At 39.7% G+C, this 19,708-nt stretch overlaps 2 protein-coding genes across 7 annotated transcripts in view; one reads left to right on the top strand and one right to left on the bottom strand.

The window, feature by feature from the left end:
* The window catches only part of samd10a (sterile alpha motif domain containing 10a), a 48,741-nt gene that overhangs the window by 24,486 nt on the left and 4,547 nt on the right, over positions 1–19,708 (bottom strand). Inside the window, exon 3 of one of the 6 annotated variants that reach the window (XM_051425280.1) lies at positions 6,536–6,717. The exons of 4 other annotated variants lie outside the window; for them this stretch is intronic. The gene's annotated coding sequence lies outside the window, so the exon portion shown is untranslated. The remainder of the gene's footprint in view (positions 1–6,535; positions 6,718–19,708) is intronic. One more of the 6 variants, XM_051425281.1, reaches the window with a different exon arrangement.
* Positions 6,616–18,244, top strand: LOC127377419 (opsin-5-like). The gene is made up of 6 exons (XM_051425274.1): positions 6,616–6,724; positions 13,613–13,703; positions 13,835–13,997; positions 14,404–14,531; positions 14,667–15,001; positions 15,261–18,244. Exons 2-6 carry the CDS (start codon positions 13,613–13,615, stop codon positions 15,741–15,743), a joined length of 1,200 nt encoding a protein of 399 aa, XP_051281234.1. The 5' UTR covers positions 6,616–6,724; the 3' UTR covers positions 15,744–18,244.

The raw sequence follows: 19,708 nt of genomic DNA on the forward strand, positions 1-19,708 counted from the left end.
GACAGGGTTTTGGCCTCATTAAAGTGATGGTCTAGAGAACGGACAGTGTTGATTACAGTTGACACACACACACACACACACACACACACACACACACACACACACACACACACACGAGGAAGCCCAGGAGAGGGTCGCATTACATCAAGGACTCAGAGCTTCTCAGTAATAAGCTCCAGGACATTCTTCAAGAAGCAGTAATGTGTAAAGCTGTACTGGAGCTTTTGTCTTTCTATACCGAACAAATTACTGGTGAACATCTGTCCCATGCTTACAGAACTTTGTGAAATTTTGCATTTTATTATTATTAATTACATTTTAACAGATGTAGGGATACTATACTGGAAACACTGCACTCATTTCCTAAACTTGATTTCTTGTAGTGTCAAGAAGATGAAACATTGAGTCCTAATCTAAACACTTCCTTATGTCTTGGCCGTAACACTCACAGAAGATGGATTCTTGCAAAAGTTTAGAGCCTAAACTACAATTTGGCTCAGTCTTCAAACTGGACGGTAGATTATTATCTACAGAGCGAAGACCTTCCATAAAGTTTTTTTTATTTTTTTAATGAATGTATTTATTAGTTTTTGTTTGCAAATTACAGCAAATCAAACAGCAAGTCACTATTACATGCAACAAAGCAAACTTTACGCCCTGTTCTCCCTCCCCTCGCCAAATAGGTATAAGAAAAAGGTGTTAAAACAATAAAATAAAAATAGAAAAATAATGCTGATAACAATAGAACCCTGGATATGGTATACAGGCCCGCATAGACACAGATACACATACATAAAGACACATACATGCACACACTCACTTTAATTAAATAAACAAATATTGGATACAGTTATCATAAAGTTGTTTTTAGTAGAAAGTGCACAGAGGTCTTTCACATAAGTACAGTGCATCTCTCGACTTAATCATCTTAGATACAACAGATGGTGCCGGAAGCATGAAGAGCACAAGGATAACAACAAACACCTGCTTCCTCTCACAGTCTCATATTTGAAACATATTGTGAGTTAAAGGTGGAGTAAGCGATTCTAGGTAATGCGATTCTAATCCAATACACTTTTTTCAAATTCAGTGAATATCTCGTCATGGTCCACCAGTCCCAAGGGCACCTGAGGGTGTCAACTTTCTGCTCTGTGTGTGTGCGCTGTTGTACACAGCCCTGGACCTATAAATGGAAAACAAACTGGATCGGACCAAGCCACACAAGTTATTCCAGCCATTCCAGACAGGATTTGTGTGTCAGGTAACATTAATTTACTTGTCCACGGACAATACTGTTGTTGTGATGTTAGTAATAGTATTGGAAAGGTTGTGAGAACCACTGTCAGAGCTGCTGGCTCTGGGAAACTCTCTCGTCCTCTCTGTATGTTAGCTACACAACAGCAACTTAAGCAACAAATTACTAACTCACATCATCGTTAACAATAGTTACATTATTTCGCTTCACAGCAAGAAGATCCTGGGTTTGCATCCTGGCTGGGTCAGGGCCTTTCTGTGTGGCATTTGTATGTTCTCCCCGTGTTTGTGTGGGTTTCCTGCAGAAGCTCAGGTTTCCCCCCTCCATGCAAACCTGTGTGTTTCACCAAGGCACTGGCTCAGATGTGCATTGTGGCTGCCCACTGCTCCTAGTACTTAGGATGGGTCAAATGCAGAGAATGAATTTCCCTATAGGGTTTGTCATGGTATTAGATTTCTCTATTATTCACACATTAGTTATTCAAATAATCTTTAGCTTTGGAGTTCGTAATAAAAATATACAAAGGGTCTTTCTCTTTTTTCCAACCTTGGTTTCAGCTTCATAAGATAATATTAAGCTGCTAATGTACAAAAATGAGGTGTAAAATGCCATGTAAGACACAAAAACAATCTTGCTCTCAATCCAGTTCAATTTTAATCCTCAAATAGGGAAGAAACCATTAAAACAAAAAGGAACAGGACCTGATGTAATAAGAGCCTCGATCTGGTCCTCTTTTGTCCTATTTTATAAAGTGTCAACAGAGAATGCTGACATACTAAAAGGATGTTGATATACCGGGTTTGTCAGTAAGTGCTGTGCTTTGTGAGTCCATTTTTTTTTTACTGTGCGAGCAGTAATGATGTCAACCTAGATCACAGCTAACCTTGCATTGTGTTAATTTGTTCCTTAAGTGACTGAAAGATGGAATTAACAGCCCTACATTAGGTGAAACCAACCAATTTCCACATGGTTTTAGTAAAATCAAATGTACCACTTTGTTCTGTTCTACTTTGAAACTCAGTCACTCTCCTCCAAAAAAAGAGAAACAACAACAACTGGTGTGAAGCATATTTTCACAGCTGGGGGACAAACTGAATCGCTTCACTGGGTAGACACACTGAGCTGAATGATGTACAATTAGAGTGGCAATGAGAAGAGCTATCAAAACATCAATGGTATTATTGCATTGTCTCTGTATTATGTTCACTTGTCATTTAGCATTTATCTTTTCATATTGCATATTTATTTATTTAACCAGGTAAAAACCGGTTGAGATAAATCTATTTTGCCAATGCGACCTGACCAAGGAGGCAGCAAAGTTACACGTCTAGAGCAATGTCAGTTCCACACATACAATGACATACAAAACAACATACCACCACCACCAGCAACAACAACAACAACAACACTGTTAGTAAGGGTTACAACAGGAGTCCACAAAAGGGTTGAAGCCCAAAATAAACATGTCACAGAGTGCCTTAAATATGCCCCTCTGAGTCAAACTGTGGTGACCAGGACATTGTAGTCTCAGCATTCTCTCTCTCGCTATCTCTCTCTCACTCTCCACACAGGTAGGAATGACTTAATCCTCATCATGAAACAGACACAAGGCTGAAAATCAGCATAAGTAGCAGCTTAGTAGTGCTAAGGTCATTGTTAATAATGCAATAGGATGCAACATGACTATGAATGGGTATGACAGTTCTTTATTTATAGTATTTTATAGTGTGTTCAAGCATTATTCTGTATTCCTAATTATTCTGACAAGACTTTAGTATATGTCAACTATATTAACAGTTAATAAAAACACCATCAAGTTGGACAACACAGGATCTTGCTGATCAGTTAATGAATGTGTTGTTTTAGAAACTACTGTGCAGACTTTGGGCAGAATGTAAGATTCACTAATTAGAGAGACAGTTGCTACTTAAAAAAAATGTGTTCATCTGTAAAAGACGATCATTATTCTACATTCACATTACTCACTGGCGAGCGGCAGACCAAAATTTCCAGCAGCGCCAATTAATCATATTGTAGTGGTTCATCGGATTAATACCATAGCCTAAGGGTTTGTAATCCAGCCTCTGAAAAGGTTGAGGGATGGCCTCTGCTCTCAGTCCACTGCCACTGCTAACCTAATAGAAGCATGAATGACTATTTCAGATCACTGTCAAGGAAGAATATGTGTCACAAAATAGCAGTTTTAGGGTATATTGTACAAGTACTGATTTACAGATATTTACCGCATATAGTCGGGTTTAGGGCCATGGTAGCACCAAGCCTCCCCAAGATACATTTTTCCACAGACCATACAAGAGATATATGATATTTCTTTGAATAGCAGGTAGATGACCATTCTTTCAACAACATATATTAGTAGAATATTTTAGGATATCTTCAATAAGTTTCTAACAAAGTTGGGATTCAATCAGAAGTGAAAAGTAATTATATGAGTTGGGGATAAATGAAAGACACCTAATAGTTAACTGAGTCTCACTATTGCAGCACCTATTGAAGTGTTCTCAAAGTCTGATTCAGCTGTTCATTTCGTTTTAGTTCATTTATACCTTGGACTCAATCATGAAACAAGACACTACAAGGCCCTATTTTAATCACGCGGCAGCAAGCACTCAGTGATAGGTCCGGGAGAAAACACTACTCGGACGTGTTATTTTTGGTTCATGTATGAGCAGCAGCACAAAGTGCATTAGGACTGGGTGAAGGTGTCATCTGCATGTAATTTAATCAAGTTAAACGAAGTGGACAGCCGTGCGTACTATCTTCACTCAGAGGCTGCTGGCTTATTAACAAACCTGTCCTGACTGCAGGGATTTAATGAACTCAAGGAGAAGGTTTTCATGCACTATGAAGCAACTGTGGACAACAGATACTGTGAGGATCACTTGTGTTAGAGAAATGCAGACTGCTTTCACCACATTAAACATTATTTTATTTTTGGATGCCAATTTAAACCCATCCACTGGCTAGGGAGTGTTTAATTATAATCATTTATTTGTGTTTTGAGCATCATCCTATTGTTACTGTGCCTTTGCTCCAAGTATTTAGTTAGGTCTTGTTGACAAAATCATCAGGTTGGCAGCAGATCGCCACTGCGCCAGAAACAGACGTGGTTCTGAGACATCTATTTTCTCAGAGCAACGTCTAAGGCTCATTTTCAACCAAGACTCGCTTTGTGCTGCCTCATTTGAATGAACCTTCCACCTATTTGCACCTCTCCTTCCACACAGACAGGCAAAGTAAAATTCAAGGGCATGAAAATACCAAATGGTTGAAGCACTGCTTGTGGGGCGGAGTCTAAAGCCATGCTCTGAAAAGGTCTTCTCACACACACCCAAGCTGTGAGGAAAATTCTAATATCAGATACATTTACCATGTTCAATGTGTTAGTTTAGCATCCTAACATTTGCTATTTAGCACTAAACACAAAGCATAGCTGAATCTAATTAGTTAATTAGTAGTTCTAATCTAGTTTTGCAGGTATTTGGTCACAAACCGAAGTATTCTTTTACATACATTTTAACTAATGATGGCTCTAAATGAAAAGTGAGGGCACTTTTATTAGTTAGTTATTACAACTCATCCGAAGAAGACATTCAGTAAAGAATTACACTCAAAACCATAAACCCTATGGAGATGGTATAGAAAAAGTCAGAGGATCATCAAAGTCATTAGGATTCACCATCTGGGCTCCATGGATATCAGTAACACATTATATGGCAATCCACTCAATACTTAGATATTTCAGTCTGGACCAAACTGATGAACCGACACTGCTGACCTAGAGCCCTGCTGCAGAATGTAAAAAAATGAACTTAGGGACATCCACCGTCTCTTTATGATCTAATGGAAAGTGATTTCACTTATGTTCAACGAGATCCCTCATAATTTCCTCTCGTTCTGATCATTTCCTGCTTTCTGTCATATCCAATAAGTCATGAAGGGACCTCATACTGCAGGGAACCATGGCTGTGACACTAAGTTCATCTAAACGTGTCAGAGCGAGCAGCCTGAGAAGGACCAGGACCCTGCGCCGAGGTATTTATATGACAGCACTGCTCTTTGCAGCATTCTGACAGCCCTGCAGCAACAAGCACAGCTCAGCGATTGAGCCCACGCTCCCTTAAGCAGCTTTCCATGACTGTCAGTCCGGGAGCAGCGCTGCTTCCAGCAAACGGCATGGGTGGGTTTGATAAAGTAGGGTGACACAGCGCTTCAGGTGCTGTTCAAATGCTCCCTAACAGGACTGGATTTACTGTGTGACAGAGGATGACACTGTATAGTGGCTTTAAGTGGCTATCACATTCATTTTGGACCCTTGAAGTAGAATCACCGAGAAATCTCATTCCACTCGCAAATTAAGCACCAAACATTTTGTAATTCTCAATGCCTACTAACATAATCGGGAATTACCGGTAGCCCAGTGGCAACAGGCATTCACTGAGCACAATCACAAACTGTCGGTGCAGATTAATTTCTTCACTGTGAACTATTAGGACCGTGATCAAAGATGGTCATAGGCTGCCTAATATCATAGTCACACGATTAGGAATTACAATCATACTTTTCTCACTCTGGCTTTTAGCTCAAATTACCACTTCACAGGCACATCATAAAATATTAATATTCTATTAAAATCACAGTCTATTTTATATTCAGTGAGAAAATCCTTCAAATGTTAAATAGGATCAAAATCCAGCTTGACACTGATGCATCCACGCGTATAAATTTAAAGTCAACAGCCGATTTTCCTTCCTCCAGGTTCTGATTACCGCCATTACAATCGCTGATCAAGTGCTTTGTCTATACATGTAGTGTGTACACAAACACACACACACACACTGTTGCTCATAGGTGCAGGAATGAGCAGGTGTGTGTGAGTTAACGGTGATACATACGATTTGTACGCGTAAAGAATGTCAGGGATAAGTATAACGGGAAAGTAGTGAGTTAGGACGGACAGAGGAAGAGGGGTGGGGAGTGGTACTTTGAGTCATCAGTAACAGTCAGAGCTTGCCAGTATAATGCTGATCCCCTCTCTCTCTCTCTCTCTCTCTCTCTCTCCCTCCCTCTCTGTCTCTCTCTCTCTCTCTCGCTCGCTCTCTGGCTGACCTGCCGTCACTGTGGGCTTTTCGTTCTACATCAGTGGGGCTCAATGCATCTCCACAATGATGATGACTGCATATGCTGTGTGAGAGAGTGAGCGCGCGTCCACCTGGCGGGTTGTGCGTAAGTGTGTGTCATTGAAGAGGAGGAGAATACCTTAACTGGACTCTGAGTGAGTGTGAGCCTGAAACAGATTCAGGTCCACTCTGTCTGTCTCTGTCTCTCACCGTCCGTCCCTCCTGTCTGTCTGCCTGTCGGTGGCTGGCCAGGCTCCTCTCCTCTGTGTCCTGCTCTCTACCTGGCCTCCATGAGTTTAACTGAGGACAAGACATTCCTCCCTGGAAGGTAAGCAGCAGAGCGTTGGGGTGGTTTTTTTTTGTTTCCAGTGCAATACATAGAGACAGACAATAACAAAGAACAGGATCCTTGATGATGACGCACTTGTTTGATCTTCCAAATTTTGCTGATGTTGTTTTTCTCAGTGTTTGCTAGCAATGGATGAATGGATGAGATATAGAAGCTGACAATACTCTAAAAAGATTCATTCTGTTATTTATTTATTTATTTTTTACTTTTATTTTCTGTGGAATGGCTCTGGTAGTTTATTCTGACTCGCAGTGTTTGTTATCCCACAACTCCCCCCTTTAAGATGATAAACATCTGGCTGTGTGAAAGGTGCTTTTACTGAAGGACATTCAGTCAAGTTTCCAATACTATCTAAAGGAAGTGAAAACAGATTGTACTGGCTGTAACGCCGCTGAAATGAAGGCACGGGCATCACAGCCAATTTGTGGGATCTCTGGCAGGATTACTGATAAGATTGCTGATTATTCCTCTCTGTAAAAAAAACAACAGCTTTTCTTTATATTTTAGTCAAAGTTGTAGTTGTCTGCACCATTTTCCTGACGACTTGGTCTCAGGCTGCTTGCCGTACATTATCTTTCTGGACATGTATGAGCTGCCCATTGTTGTTTCGTGCACAGACGTGTGTGAGCGACAATTCATTTGTTTGTGACTTCTCACTCAAGCCTCACAAGGGAGAATAATTATGTGTTGACAACGACCGATTATGATGCCACCGTATGATGTCTTTCAATCGGATACAGTGTGATATAACAAAGTGAATGACCTTCAACTGAGGATCAGAGTCAGAGGCAAATAACAAATGAAAACAGCTGTCTGAGGAAAGACATTAACCCACCATTGACACAGAAATGTTTGCTTTCCCACACTCAATCAGATTGTGGTTATGTAATGTGTTTGTGTCATGAAGGGGAAGCAGTTGTGGTAGAGTGATGATGACTTACTAGGGTTGCAGAATACTTATTTATTTATTTTGCATTCTTTGCGGCTGCTGTCCTTCCCGTAGGCATTAAGATTACAGATGCTTTATAGTGGGACTGGTCGATACAGCCTAAAAATAATATCTCTGATTTACAATTTTAAACAAACAACTGAAGACACCATATCTTTGGCAAAGTGACACAACACCCCATCTGTAATGTCTTTTTACTGGGGCCCTTTCTTCTCATACATAATTATTCTTCACGCTTTGTGTAGATGAGCGGCTGTATAACAACATTATAACATTTGTGGTTTAAATCTTGATTCTGAGCGTTTGTATGGTTTGCTTTCATGCAGACCTTTCATGATAAACTGTCTCTGTACCAACAGGATAATAAGAGTCTTTGTTCTGTGAAACCAAATCTTTGTCGTCGCTGCCCTAAGATCAAATCCTCCTCTATCTCCCCTTCTTTATTTTCTTTGCTCCTATCTCACTGGCTACAGAAAGATACAACTAGAATGACTGCCCTGCAGTTATATGCCTCCACCAACCAGTCAAGTAGCAGTTAACATCCATGTTTGTCCTGACTTATATAATATATGTAGTTAAGACTTTGAAGGAATTGAATAAACAATATTAAGTGTATTTTTTGGCTAAATGAGTGGAGTAGTAGAGTATAGCTGCACTAAATGTGGTGCTCATGGCATTTTGCAAAGCCTCTCTATGAGCTGTGTGTGGACTGTATGTGAGCACTCACTCACTCATTCACTCACTCACCAACAAGGTCAGGATTAGCTGCAGGCCTGCGCCAATAGGTTGAAAAGGCAGAATGGATGAGATGGAAAGATGAAAGGCCGTACTGTGCAATCTTTAGTCATCATGTCGTCCTGGTCAACATGTCTGTGAAATCTGGAATTACCCAATTAATTTGTGAATTATGGCTAAAAACCTATTTTGAGGTTGTAATGACCTTTGATCTTTGAGTCAAAAGTGTCACCAATTTAGTGTCCGACCAATCGTGAAATCTGGTGACAATTTCCCCTCCTGTTGATGAGTCATGGTGTTTTTCCCAAACATTATGATTTCACCAAGAGGTTGAGTTTTGAACTTTTGGATAAAAAAAATTATTGCATCCTTTTAAACATCTGTGTGAAAATTTGTCAAAATGACCGCAACAATTCCTGAGAAAAAAACATGTTCGTCGAAAGTCATTTTGAGGTCACTGTCACCTTTGACCTTTTAGTCAAAAGTGGTACCAATTCATTGTCCGACCAATTGTAAAATATGGTCATTGATTTTTGAGTTATGGCCAAAAACGTGTTTTGTGAAGTCGCCTTGACCTTGACCTTTTGACAACCGAAATCTAATCTAAACATCCTTGAAGTGGACGTTTGTGCCAAATTTAAAGAAATTCTCCAGAGGTGCTCCTGAGATATCGTGTTCACAAAAATGGGACGGAAGGACGGACTGAAGGACAGACGGCTGGGCGGCCCAAAAACATAATGCCTCCACACCGGCGGCAAAGAAAAAGAACTGAGAAAAAATGAAATCTGTAATTAATTATAAATAGTAGTGTCAAGAATACTTGACAAAAATTAGTGAGCCTCTAACAGGCTAGAATAATTAAATATTGTCTGCTCATCAAAGTCATTAGGATTCACTGTTTTATTCATCTGTACCTGAATGTTGTGCCAATCCATCCAGTAGACGCAGACGCTATTTAACGTTAAAGTTTAAGGTTAAATGGAAACCGTTATCTGTTGGTGTCGCTGGAGGAAAAGTCAGGGGATGACTCTAGTCACTAGTTTTAATGTCCTGGGTAGTGACCATGAATATCTTTACCAAAGGTTTGGTAATCCATCAGATAATTGACATAGATATTTGATATTTCAGTCTGGGCCAAACTGACAAAAATGAATGTCCAAACATACACATCTGTACAGTCGTCAGATTCATGCTCAGATTATTATACTGCAATGTTGGGAACCCTAAACACACTATGCTAGGTGCACACTGTATCATGTGATCTTTCTCCACAATCATTACATAAGATATGTCACAGCATCCCCTGCAAAGTCTGACACAGTTGCCTCCAGCCATTCCTTGTCATGCTGCTAAAACACAGTGTAAATATTGTTCTGTGATGGCATTCACTTGTCACTGTCAGTCACTCTCAGCTGAAGAGGCAGTTACCCATAACAAGGGTGAATACAGTCTACTTCAATCTCACAAAGGTCTCACAAGGCCCTCAGGGGATGTGCCGAACAGCACGTTGTGTGACACGCGTGTTGAAATGAAGGTTTGTGTTTGAATATTGTACAATGCTGTGAATCACAAGCTTAATGAAATACTTATAGAAAATAGTTTGCACACAAAAGAGGAATAATCAATCAACTACTGTTTTGTTAATCTTTTTCAAGCAATAAAAGCCATATGTTTACTAGTTAAAGCTAAAAATAAAGAAAAGATTTGCTGCTTTTCATTTATGATAGTAAATTAAATGTAAAATCTGGAGATGTGAGACAATGAGACTGTTTAACTTTTTTTTACCATTTAGACACAAAAATAAGAGATTAACTGATAAGTAGACAAAATAAACAGCAGATGAATCAACAGTGAAAATAATCCTTACTTGCAGCCCTTATGTGGATATCTGTATCTGTAACTGTGCCATAAAATGAGCTCTACACTGGAAATTCTTAGATAACTAAGAAATAATCAAAAGACATCCAAAATGCAGCAATGAAAATAGTGTAAATGCACAAAGGGACAGAGGTCAATCAACCCAAGCATACACGATACAATGTGACACATCAGAAACACAAATATTTCATTTATTCATAATGTCACAGAGGCACAAACGCTGAGGGCTGAGTGTGAATCTAACATAACAAAGCTAATGCCCAGATAAAAAACAACCAATACCAGTGCCATCCTTATATGTACAGCATGAAAGTGAAAGTGTGGGCTGAAGGAAAGGAAATGTCAAGCAATGATATAAGAACCATTCATATTAAACAGTCTGGATTAACTCGGCTTCCATTGTAGCAACAAATATTTACTTTCACAGAGTAGGAACCGCAGGAGTTTTAGAAGTATTCATTAAATTCGAGGGTCAGATTTAAACACAAATCAAAGATTGAGATACGCCACTGGCTGCCAATCTCTGGGAGAACATGCAGACACACTGACATTGTTATTGTCACCTCTCATGAGCTCATGCATGTAGTCTCTTTGCTGTTGCACTCAGACACCCTGACACGCCTGTCAGCCTTTAAGTGGCTGCTTATCTCCTCTGACCACAGCCATCTAAATGCAATGAGTGACAGACTCGGTTTAAGTGGTGTCACACGAATCTCCCAATTTTGATGACATGCAGCAGGGAAACAAACTTAGTGATTGCTTGTCATAGCTGACAGCAGCGCTAAGCTGCAGATGGATTTCATATCTATTCCTCGGTAAATTACACAGTCAAAAATGTCTTCACAGAGACCGCAAACTTGGGCGAACGGATGAGGGCAGGCAAGAATGGGGTGCAAATATAATGCAAAAATAAAATAATGGTGTACATAAGCCAGGTCAGCTGGCGATAGATGGTTTACCCGTCACATTATCATCTAGAGGTCAACGTCCCTGTCCCTGTCCTAAAGGCGCCCAATTAATCACAGCTGAACAGAAGAGTTATTCAGCCAGGCTCAGAGACATGATAACAGTAGTGTCACAGCTCAGCCAGTCTCAAAATACTCAATCTGTCACAGCAGACCAAAAGGCACAGTTCAGCTGGTTAAGCTCTTCCCGGCTCTTTCTGTCCACCTCCTCCCTCTTGCTTTCACTCTCACGTGGCTAAGGGTCGTCTTGCTTTTGTTCCTCTGGTTACATAAACACGTTCAAATACAGAGTTCAAATCTAGAGATGTATTTGATAGTAATGTCACATATTCTGTTATTCCTCACTTTAAGGGCATTCATGTGTTTAATCAAACCACACAGATTCAACTCCACACTGCTTTCTAAGTTATAAAGTATGGAGCTTGTTAAAAAAAAAAATAAATCAAAGGGAAATACTGCTTATTCAGGCTTGGTGGAGGCGCTGGAGCTTAAAGGCCAGCACACTTGAGAGAAAAGCATCCGCGCACTCAGATCTGTGCAAAAGTTGTTCTGATTAATGCAAGCTTTAAATCCTCCAGACGTGACAGGTTCTGTCCAAGAGCTCGCATGAGATAAAACATCTTTTGCAGACGCTGTGCAGACGTTTCTCTCTCAAAGCCTTCTTACACTGGACGGTTATCACCCAGGAAACACGCACACCCATAAATTGTCTTATGAAAATGTATTGTCTTTTTTGCATAATTTAATTACACTGTTCAGACAAAAAGAAATCAGGGCAGATAATTTATTATTGCATAAAATCTGAGAGAAGGAGGTACTCGCTGTGTCCAATCAATCGTTACTGACATTTACGAATGCAAAATATACTGCTGCTATAAACCTAAATGAAAAAAAACAATGCAGTCCAGTGAGTTTTAGTTTCTGCTGAGACTGTTTTAGAGAGGTGTTGATTGAACTTATTTTGGAGGCTGCAGTTTGTTGTGCTGTTGAATTATACTGACAGTGGTTCTTTTATGTTGTCAACCAGATTTCATGTCAATGGGGGTTAAATACCTGTATGTATGATACGGTACAACTCAACTAACCTCCAAAAGGATCATACAGTTGAACCAATACCTCTAAAAACATGTGTTATATATCGGTCACTGCCCTGCTCTCTAACTATTGGCATTGGCCATTGAAAGACACACATTGAGGACTAGTTAATATGTTTTATTGATAACAGAGCCCCTTTGCTGTTCTGACATGACAGTGGAGTTCTTGGATTTGAGTGCCACTAAAACTGGTCATAAGTACTTACTCTGCTGAGTCTCCTCCACTCAGACTGACTGGACATTTCGTCACTGACTGGCGTGCTGAGTTGCATAGTAATGAAGCCTCATTCTTTATCCTGTGTGATTGCCTAAGTCCTTGAGTCAATGTTGCCTCTGCATCATCTATGAAAGCACTCCAAGTATTGCTCCAGAATCGTCCCTGTCCCATGTATTTTATTTTCCATTATTTTCCATTTTTCCATTCTTCTATCAAGCAAAGTGACGTACTGAATAGCAATCATCATCTTGTTTGCAGATGTATGAGCAAGAAGATAGTGATTGTCTAGAGAGTTTTAAGAGTCTGGCTCACAACAAACCGCATGAGTGCCTCTACTGTGCTTCAACTGATGCTGAGAAGACACTATTAACATTCTTCTAATAATCTATTAGGTTAATTTATTTGCTCTCAGTCATGGCAGAATGAACACTCTCTCCGCTGCTCATCATGTAACTATTCTATCACTTCATGTGTCTGTATTTCATTTGCATGTGTGCATGATTGCGTCATGTGTAAACGTGTCAGCTTGGGACAATATTGCAATCTTTTTTCAAGCAAATGTGAGCGCATTTTTTATCTTAATCGTGATTTGTTTTGTTCTCTAGCTCTCAATCTCTCATCTCATACTCCTGTTGTAAATCCTGAAAGGCACAGTCTTTCTAATTCTTCTACAAACTGTCCCCATCTTTTGCACAGGATTATTTTTAAATTATTATTTAAAAGAAAAAAAGGTTTTTCATCTGGTTCTTCATTAAGTCCTGTAGGCTGGAAGTAGTGTGCAATAAAGACAAGCTGTAAAGCACAGCTTACACAAAAGGCATTAGAGACAAAACTGGAGAAATGTTTATCTGGTTTAAATACTGAGACCAGGCCGTGAAGAAACAGCTTTTCCTGCGGTTATTAAACACTCTTTCAACAGCATTGTGAGCCAAGGCTACAACAACATCAGTGGAGCATTGAGATTAAATAAATTATTCACTCATTGCATTATTCACAATTAACTTCTGTGTGTGCTTAACAACATTTCAGATGGGAAATGCTTCAGACACATCTGCTGTGTTTGTCTCCACCATCTCCAAGGAGCATGACATCCTCATGGGCGCAATATACAGCGCATTTTGTAAGTCCACACAACAAGCAAATCTCTCTGCCGTGTTGATCCTTCACTGACTTCATGCATGCACAACAAATCCCCACAGGGACACAATCTCTAGCCCAGCACAATCTCTCTTTCTTTTTTCTTTTTTACAGGTGTAATGTCCCTCATAGGCAACTGCATTCTGCTACTTGTTGCATATCACAAGCGGTCGACCTTGAAGCCAGCTGAGTTCTTCATCATCAATCTCTCCATCAGTGACCTTGGAATGACGCTCTCTTTATTCCCACTGGCAATACCATCAACTTTTTCACACAGGTATCTTATATTGCCCCATCTTATCTGTCTGTTTCATTTCTCCCATCTTGAGAAACAACAAATTCATTTTGCAGTGGGGATTTAATTGACTGTAAACAGCAACTGCTGACAGAAAACTGCAACTATTTAATTAATTCATTTATTATTTAAGTAATTTTTCTAGTAAACATCCCCTGGTTCTCACTCATATCACTGTAAATCAAATATCTTTGGGTTCTGGCAAACAACAGCAATTGAAAGTCAGTCTGGGCTTTAGGACAGGCATTTCTCACACACTGTATAGACCAAACAATGCATTGATTAATCAAGATGACAATTAGAAGATTAACTGATAATGAAAATTATGATTAGTTGCAGCCTAGGAGTCTCCGTCACATGTCCCTATTCTCCTTGTCTGTGTACACAGGTGGCTGTTTGGAGAAATCACCTGTCAGATCTATGCTATGTGTGGAGTACTGTTTGGTCTATGCAGCCTGACCAACCTCACAGCCCTCTCCTTAGTGTGCTGCCTCAAGGTCTCCTTCCCTAACCACGGTGAGGGGATTATAAACTATTATGAGCATGATGTTTACAACACTACAAATTTTTATCACAAACCTGAACAGCATGAGGAAATAAAATGACGACAATAACCGCAAAGAGTCTTTTTTCTATCTCTTGTCTGATCAGGTAACAAGTTCTCCTCGTCACATGCCCGCCTCCTGGTGGCTGGAGTGTGGTGTTATGCATCTGTGTTTGCTGTAGGGCCCTTGGCACAGTGGGGACATTACAGTGCTGAACCTTACGGCACAGCCTGCTGCATTGACTGGCATGCACCCAACCACGAGCTTTCAGCTTTGTCTTACATCGTCTGCCTTTTCGTCTTTTGCTATGCACTGCCCTGCACCATCATCTTCCTCTCCTACACTCTCATTCTGCTGACAGTGCGGGGGTCACGTCAGGCCGTGCAGCAGCATGTGTCACCACAGACCAAGACCACCAATGCACACGCTCTCATTGTCAAGGTCAGACGGACTTCAGCAACACTTAACTTTGCAGTTAACGGGATTTGAGTAGGATATGATGCAGTAAATTATTCCAAGTTTATAAAAATGCTTTGCTGATTGCTTTACTGCAGAATCTTCTCATGCACACGTAGCTATCTCTGTGTATATCTATACCTTTTATGTTTGATACTTTGCCACTGCTATAACACTAAAAAATCTTCTGCATGTCATGTTTTGTGCAGTGTGTGTGTATCATGTGTATGTTTCTCCTCCGCAGCTGTCAGTAGCAGTATGTATAGGCTTCCTGGTTGCCTGGAGCCCATATGCTGCCGTGGCCATGTGGGCTGCTTTCGGAGACGCCACGCAGGTTCCTCCGGACGCATTCGCCCTTGCTGCTGTGTTTGCCAAGTCTTCCACTATCTACAATCCTATGGTCTACCTGTTGTGTAAGCCTAATTTTCGCGAGTGTCTCTACAGAGACACGTCTATGTTACGACAGAGGATCTATAGGGGAAGTCCACAGACAGACCCAAAAGAACGCTTTGGCTCCACCTCACAGCACAACAAGGACATGAGCATCTCTACGCGCTTCTCAAATGGACAGCAGGAGAGCTATGGGGCGTGTCAGCACTGCACTGAAAATGCAGCACCGTGTCATGTGCCCACACCCCAAAGGACTGCCTGCATCCTGACTGGATCCACCTACAAAGAGGTGACAGTTAGCCGGCTCTCAGCCAAACCACAGGCTGATTTACTCTAGGGGTACAACCTCCTCCTATCGTGAAGCAAACAAGACAGGACAGGTGCTCAAAAAGACAGAGAAATTGCTGGGCATGGACAACAAAACAACAAAGGGCATGCACAAGTTATAATAAGTGTGTGTCATCAAGACTTTATAGCAGCACAGTCTTGCAAGGACCTTCGACAGCATCCTTCCTGAAAGTCACTCGTAAATTACCCCTTCATTGTGAAAAGATTCATAAAATCCAAACCATGCTGATTTCATCTGAGAAAATTTGTCACAGAAACGTGTAGTTGCAATGTCTTGATGCTTACTACGGTGACAGCTTGTTTCATTTTAATTAACAGTAATTTAAGTGGGCTCTGAAGGAGCAGAAAATTAGACAGGAGAACCCCTGCTGGTTTCGAGGTTACAAATGTGTGACATTTTAAAGCAGCTCATCGTCTTCATCTTGTGTACAGCAGGAACATACTTTTTAATGTGAGGATAATGGCAATATAAGAAAAAACATATGTGGAATCATTCTAAAGGATTGTAAAGGAGATAAAGAAATTGTTTACGGTCCTTAGTGTGAGAGCAAGACTGCACAGGTTTATGTCTAACCAGTTAACATCAAGCTCTGTTTACGTTTTGACACACGAAGGACATGTGTAACCATTGTATGTATGCTGACACCGGGCGGTGAAGATGATAAAGTGGTACTCAACTCAAAATGATTGAGTATTCACCCCCTGTAGACTTGAATGTTTGTACTGACATTTTGTCCTTGTCACCATTGGGATCCATTGTAACAGGGACACAAACTCAAACTGACAGCTGTTGTTTTCTGTGAGGAATCAAACAACCAATTATTAGCAGCCACTTCAAGCCAACAGGGGCCAAGTATCTGATGCTAAAAACACAGATTTAGCTGGATTATCAATTTAGTGAAGAGGCCTATACTTGATGAGGCTCTACTGTGCCCTGTTGCCTGCGGTCACTGACAAAAATGGGACTAGAAGTCAATTTCACCTCACGTTTAGTCATTTATTTTGACAGAAATAAAAAAAAAAGCTACAGAGACCCGGAGTGGCCATAGAGAGAAAAAATATATATATTGAGGGCAGGTTTGCTACATCAAGCACTCAAAATTATACTGCACTTGCACAAGATACAATTAATTCCCACGTTTTGAAATAAAGTTGGCAATCCTTTAAGTAGTGAAGTGTTAGCTGCAGTTAAACACAGACCATGCCATAACCTAACGCACCCTCAGTAATGTTTTCACTGTGGGTTGACTGTGATAGCGACTGTAATGTAAATGATATAGTCAATATTGGGAAATGGTTAATGTACACACTTTAAAATCACAGACTGCAAAGTGCACCCACTGTAGAACTAACCTATAAACCTATGTTGAACACACAGTTGAAATGAGGCACACATAATAGTTTTGCAGAAAAACCTCATCGTGCCAGACGATCGTAGCTTATGCCAACTTTTTCTGGTTAAAGGCAATGCAAGTATTAGAGCAAAGGTCAAATATTAATGCATGAACATGATTAACTTAGAATCAGAGAGTCACTGAATGTTTTAGAAATGTTTTGATAAAATACAACAAACAGTCTAGCTACCGATGTTGCTGAATTAACTGCCTCTTTTAAAGCATTTTGAGTCCTTAGTGTCGTAAAACATGACCTTAATATATTGTTTCTCTGTATGGCCACTTCAGGGCTTAGTAAAAACCAAACTCAAGTCACTCTCTTTCTTTTAGAGGATTCCTTAACTCTTATGTTGGTCCTCCACACAGTTACCACAGTAGTTCTAATCTGTATTTCAGCTTGATTAGGTTACATTAATACTAAAGGGACTCTGCTTTGTAAAGAAAACGCAGCACTCACTAACCAGAGTGAAACCTGTAATTTAAGACCATTTTACAGGACTTTTTCAAAACAATTGTCGTTTCATGAAACAAGAGGAACCAGGGTAAGTTCTATTTTTTATATATAGATATTTATTACATTTAAATATTTATTCAGTGTCCAGGTAAAAAACAATGGAAAAAAGGAGCCCATAACAGTGAAAGCTTTTAATTATGTTTTGATTAGCATAAATTGGCAGAATTGCACACACAGATGTGTCCATAATCTAATGTATATTAAATTATAGATGCTCTTATCATTTGTCTTCTACTCCTGATTTTCTCATGCTAATTCATGCACATTTATTGTAAAAAAAATCAGTCAATCAATTAAAATAAATCACTCTTTGGATTTTAATCAGTTATAATAAAAACCATGTCTGATCCTGCACGTGTGTATCAAAAGACTGACAATTCGTTTTCCTTAAAAAAAAAAAAAAACAAGAACACGAACAGCACTGTGCTGTATTTAACTCTGCTTTCCCTTTTTAATGTGGTACTGTGCTGTGTGGCTTAATGTATGCATGTAAAGAAAAGCATACTGTATGTGTTGATATCATTATCAAAAACAATTCTTGTGCAGCCTTATTTACTGAAGAAATAAAAACACTGAATAATCCTTGTGGTTAGATTTTTCGGGAGAAACGTGTAAAAGTCTGGATTCAGATTGTTGATGTCATTAACCATATGAGGGAAATACAAAATTACTTGACACTAAGAACTGTAGCGTAACAGATTAAAGCACAAGAGCGTTCACACTGAGAAACTTGTTAAGAAACAATTTTTCTGAGCTCCAGAAATGAAGAAAATACACCTACGTGACTTTTTTCTCCCTCATTTTAATTAACTGTGAGGAAGTGTTGCTTTGGAAAACATTAACATTATTCATTAAGTTGAGAGCACCCCAGGTTCAACTTCACTGCCAATCTAATTTTCTACAAAGGATCGTATTGACATTATTGGCAGCACCTTGGTGTGGTCTGTTTAAAATTCCTGGGTTGATGTGCAACACTTCCAGAGGCTGAAACAAACCCCCACCCACTTTTTAAACAGCATTAGTATCTCAGACAACACTGCTTGTACTGCTTGGCCTCACATGCACTCTGACATTTTAGGAGGGAAGTGTCAATGTCAAGTGTCTCAAAAATAGTAATTAGCGTAAACGGCTGCAATATTGTCCTAATTGGTAAAAAAAAAATCTATCCGCCCATCTAATTATTTATCTGTTATTTTAACACTGTGATTCACTACAAGAAAAATATCCAGACAATTAATGAGATGTTTAAATAGACTGGACAAGCTTGACCTAGGAAGGCACTCTCTTAGGGATTCATTTAATGGACTGTAATGCTTCCAATTTAGTGCAGCTTATTGTATCTTTGTTTGCCGCTGAGACAGCCTTTTGCAGAGGAGTATTTTTTTTAGCACGCTGACCAAAATCATGATGACAGCAAAGCTACAGCTGGGGGGTTTTCCAAACCTTTGAAGATAATACACATGTGCATCCAAAAAGCACGTATAAGAAAGCACACTGGACTTTCAATCTTAGAAAATACAAAAGAGAAATGTGTATATCTATACAGCGTATCTGTTGAAGTGATCCACTTCCATCAGAGCTGAACTGAACTAGAATAAAATTAAAGCCCACATGCCAGCAGGGAGCCAAGCGAATAAGCATGAAGTTTTTGACTTAGATGCAAAGTAATTTATTTTCCTCCAGTGTAAAAAAAAAGTCTGGAGGATAAGCTTTTCACTCGGAACCAATATAGGCAAGCACTGAGATGTAGTCAGAGGCAGAATTAAAGAAAAATAACTAATATGGCACATAACTGAAGAAACTGTCGGATTAATGCTATACGGACGCACATACAGTAGTTGGATGTTTTTCAAAAGCCTTAAACTAAATCTCAAACAATAATTTACCTCGCTTAGTTTCAGATTACTGTGACTCTTATGTATGAGATTTTTATTTTTTTTCTAGAGACAGATGGAAACTTTATAGTTAACAGGATTATAAATATTACCCAATACGCTGTTTTGCCATCGCCGGATGGAGGGAGAGTTTACCCAACACAGATTTCAA

This window comes from Dicentrarchus labrax, unplaced genomic scaffold (genome assembly GCF_905237075.1).
Source record: "Dicentrarchus labrax unplaced genomic scaffold, dlabrax2021, whole genome shotgun sequence".
Lineage (NCBI taxonomy): Eukaryota > Metazoa > Chordata > Actinopteri > Moronidae > Dicentrarchus > Dicentrarchus labrax.

Excerpts from the sequence above, each read along its gene's own strand:
- LOC127377419 (XM_051425274.1), top strand. The coding sequence starts at position 13,613 with ATGGGAAATGCTTCAGACACATCTGCTGTGTTTGTCTCCACCATCTCC. Across the intron at positions 13,998-14,403 it reads CCATCAACTTTTTCACACAG|GTGGCTGTTTGGAGAAATCA; the intron begins GTATCTTATATT and ends CTGTGTACACAG. Across the intron at positions 15,002-15,260 it reads CACACGCTCTCATTGTCAAG|CTGTCAGTAGCAGTATGTAT; the intron begins GTCAGACGGACT and ends TCTCCTCCGCAG.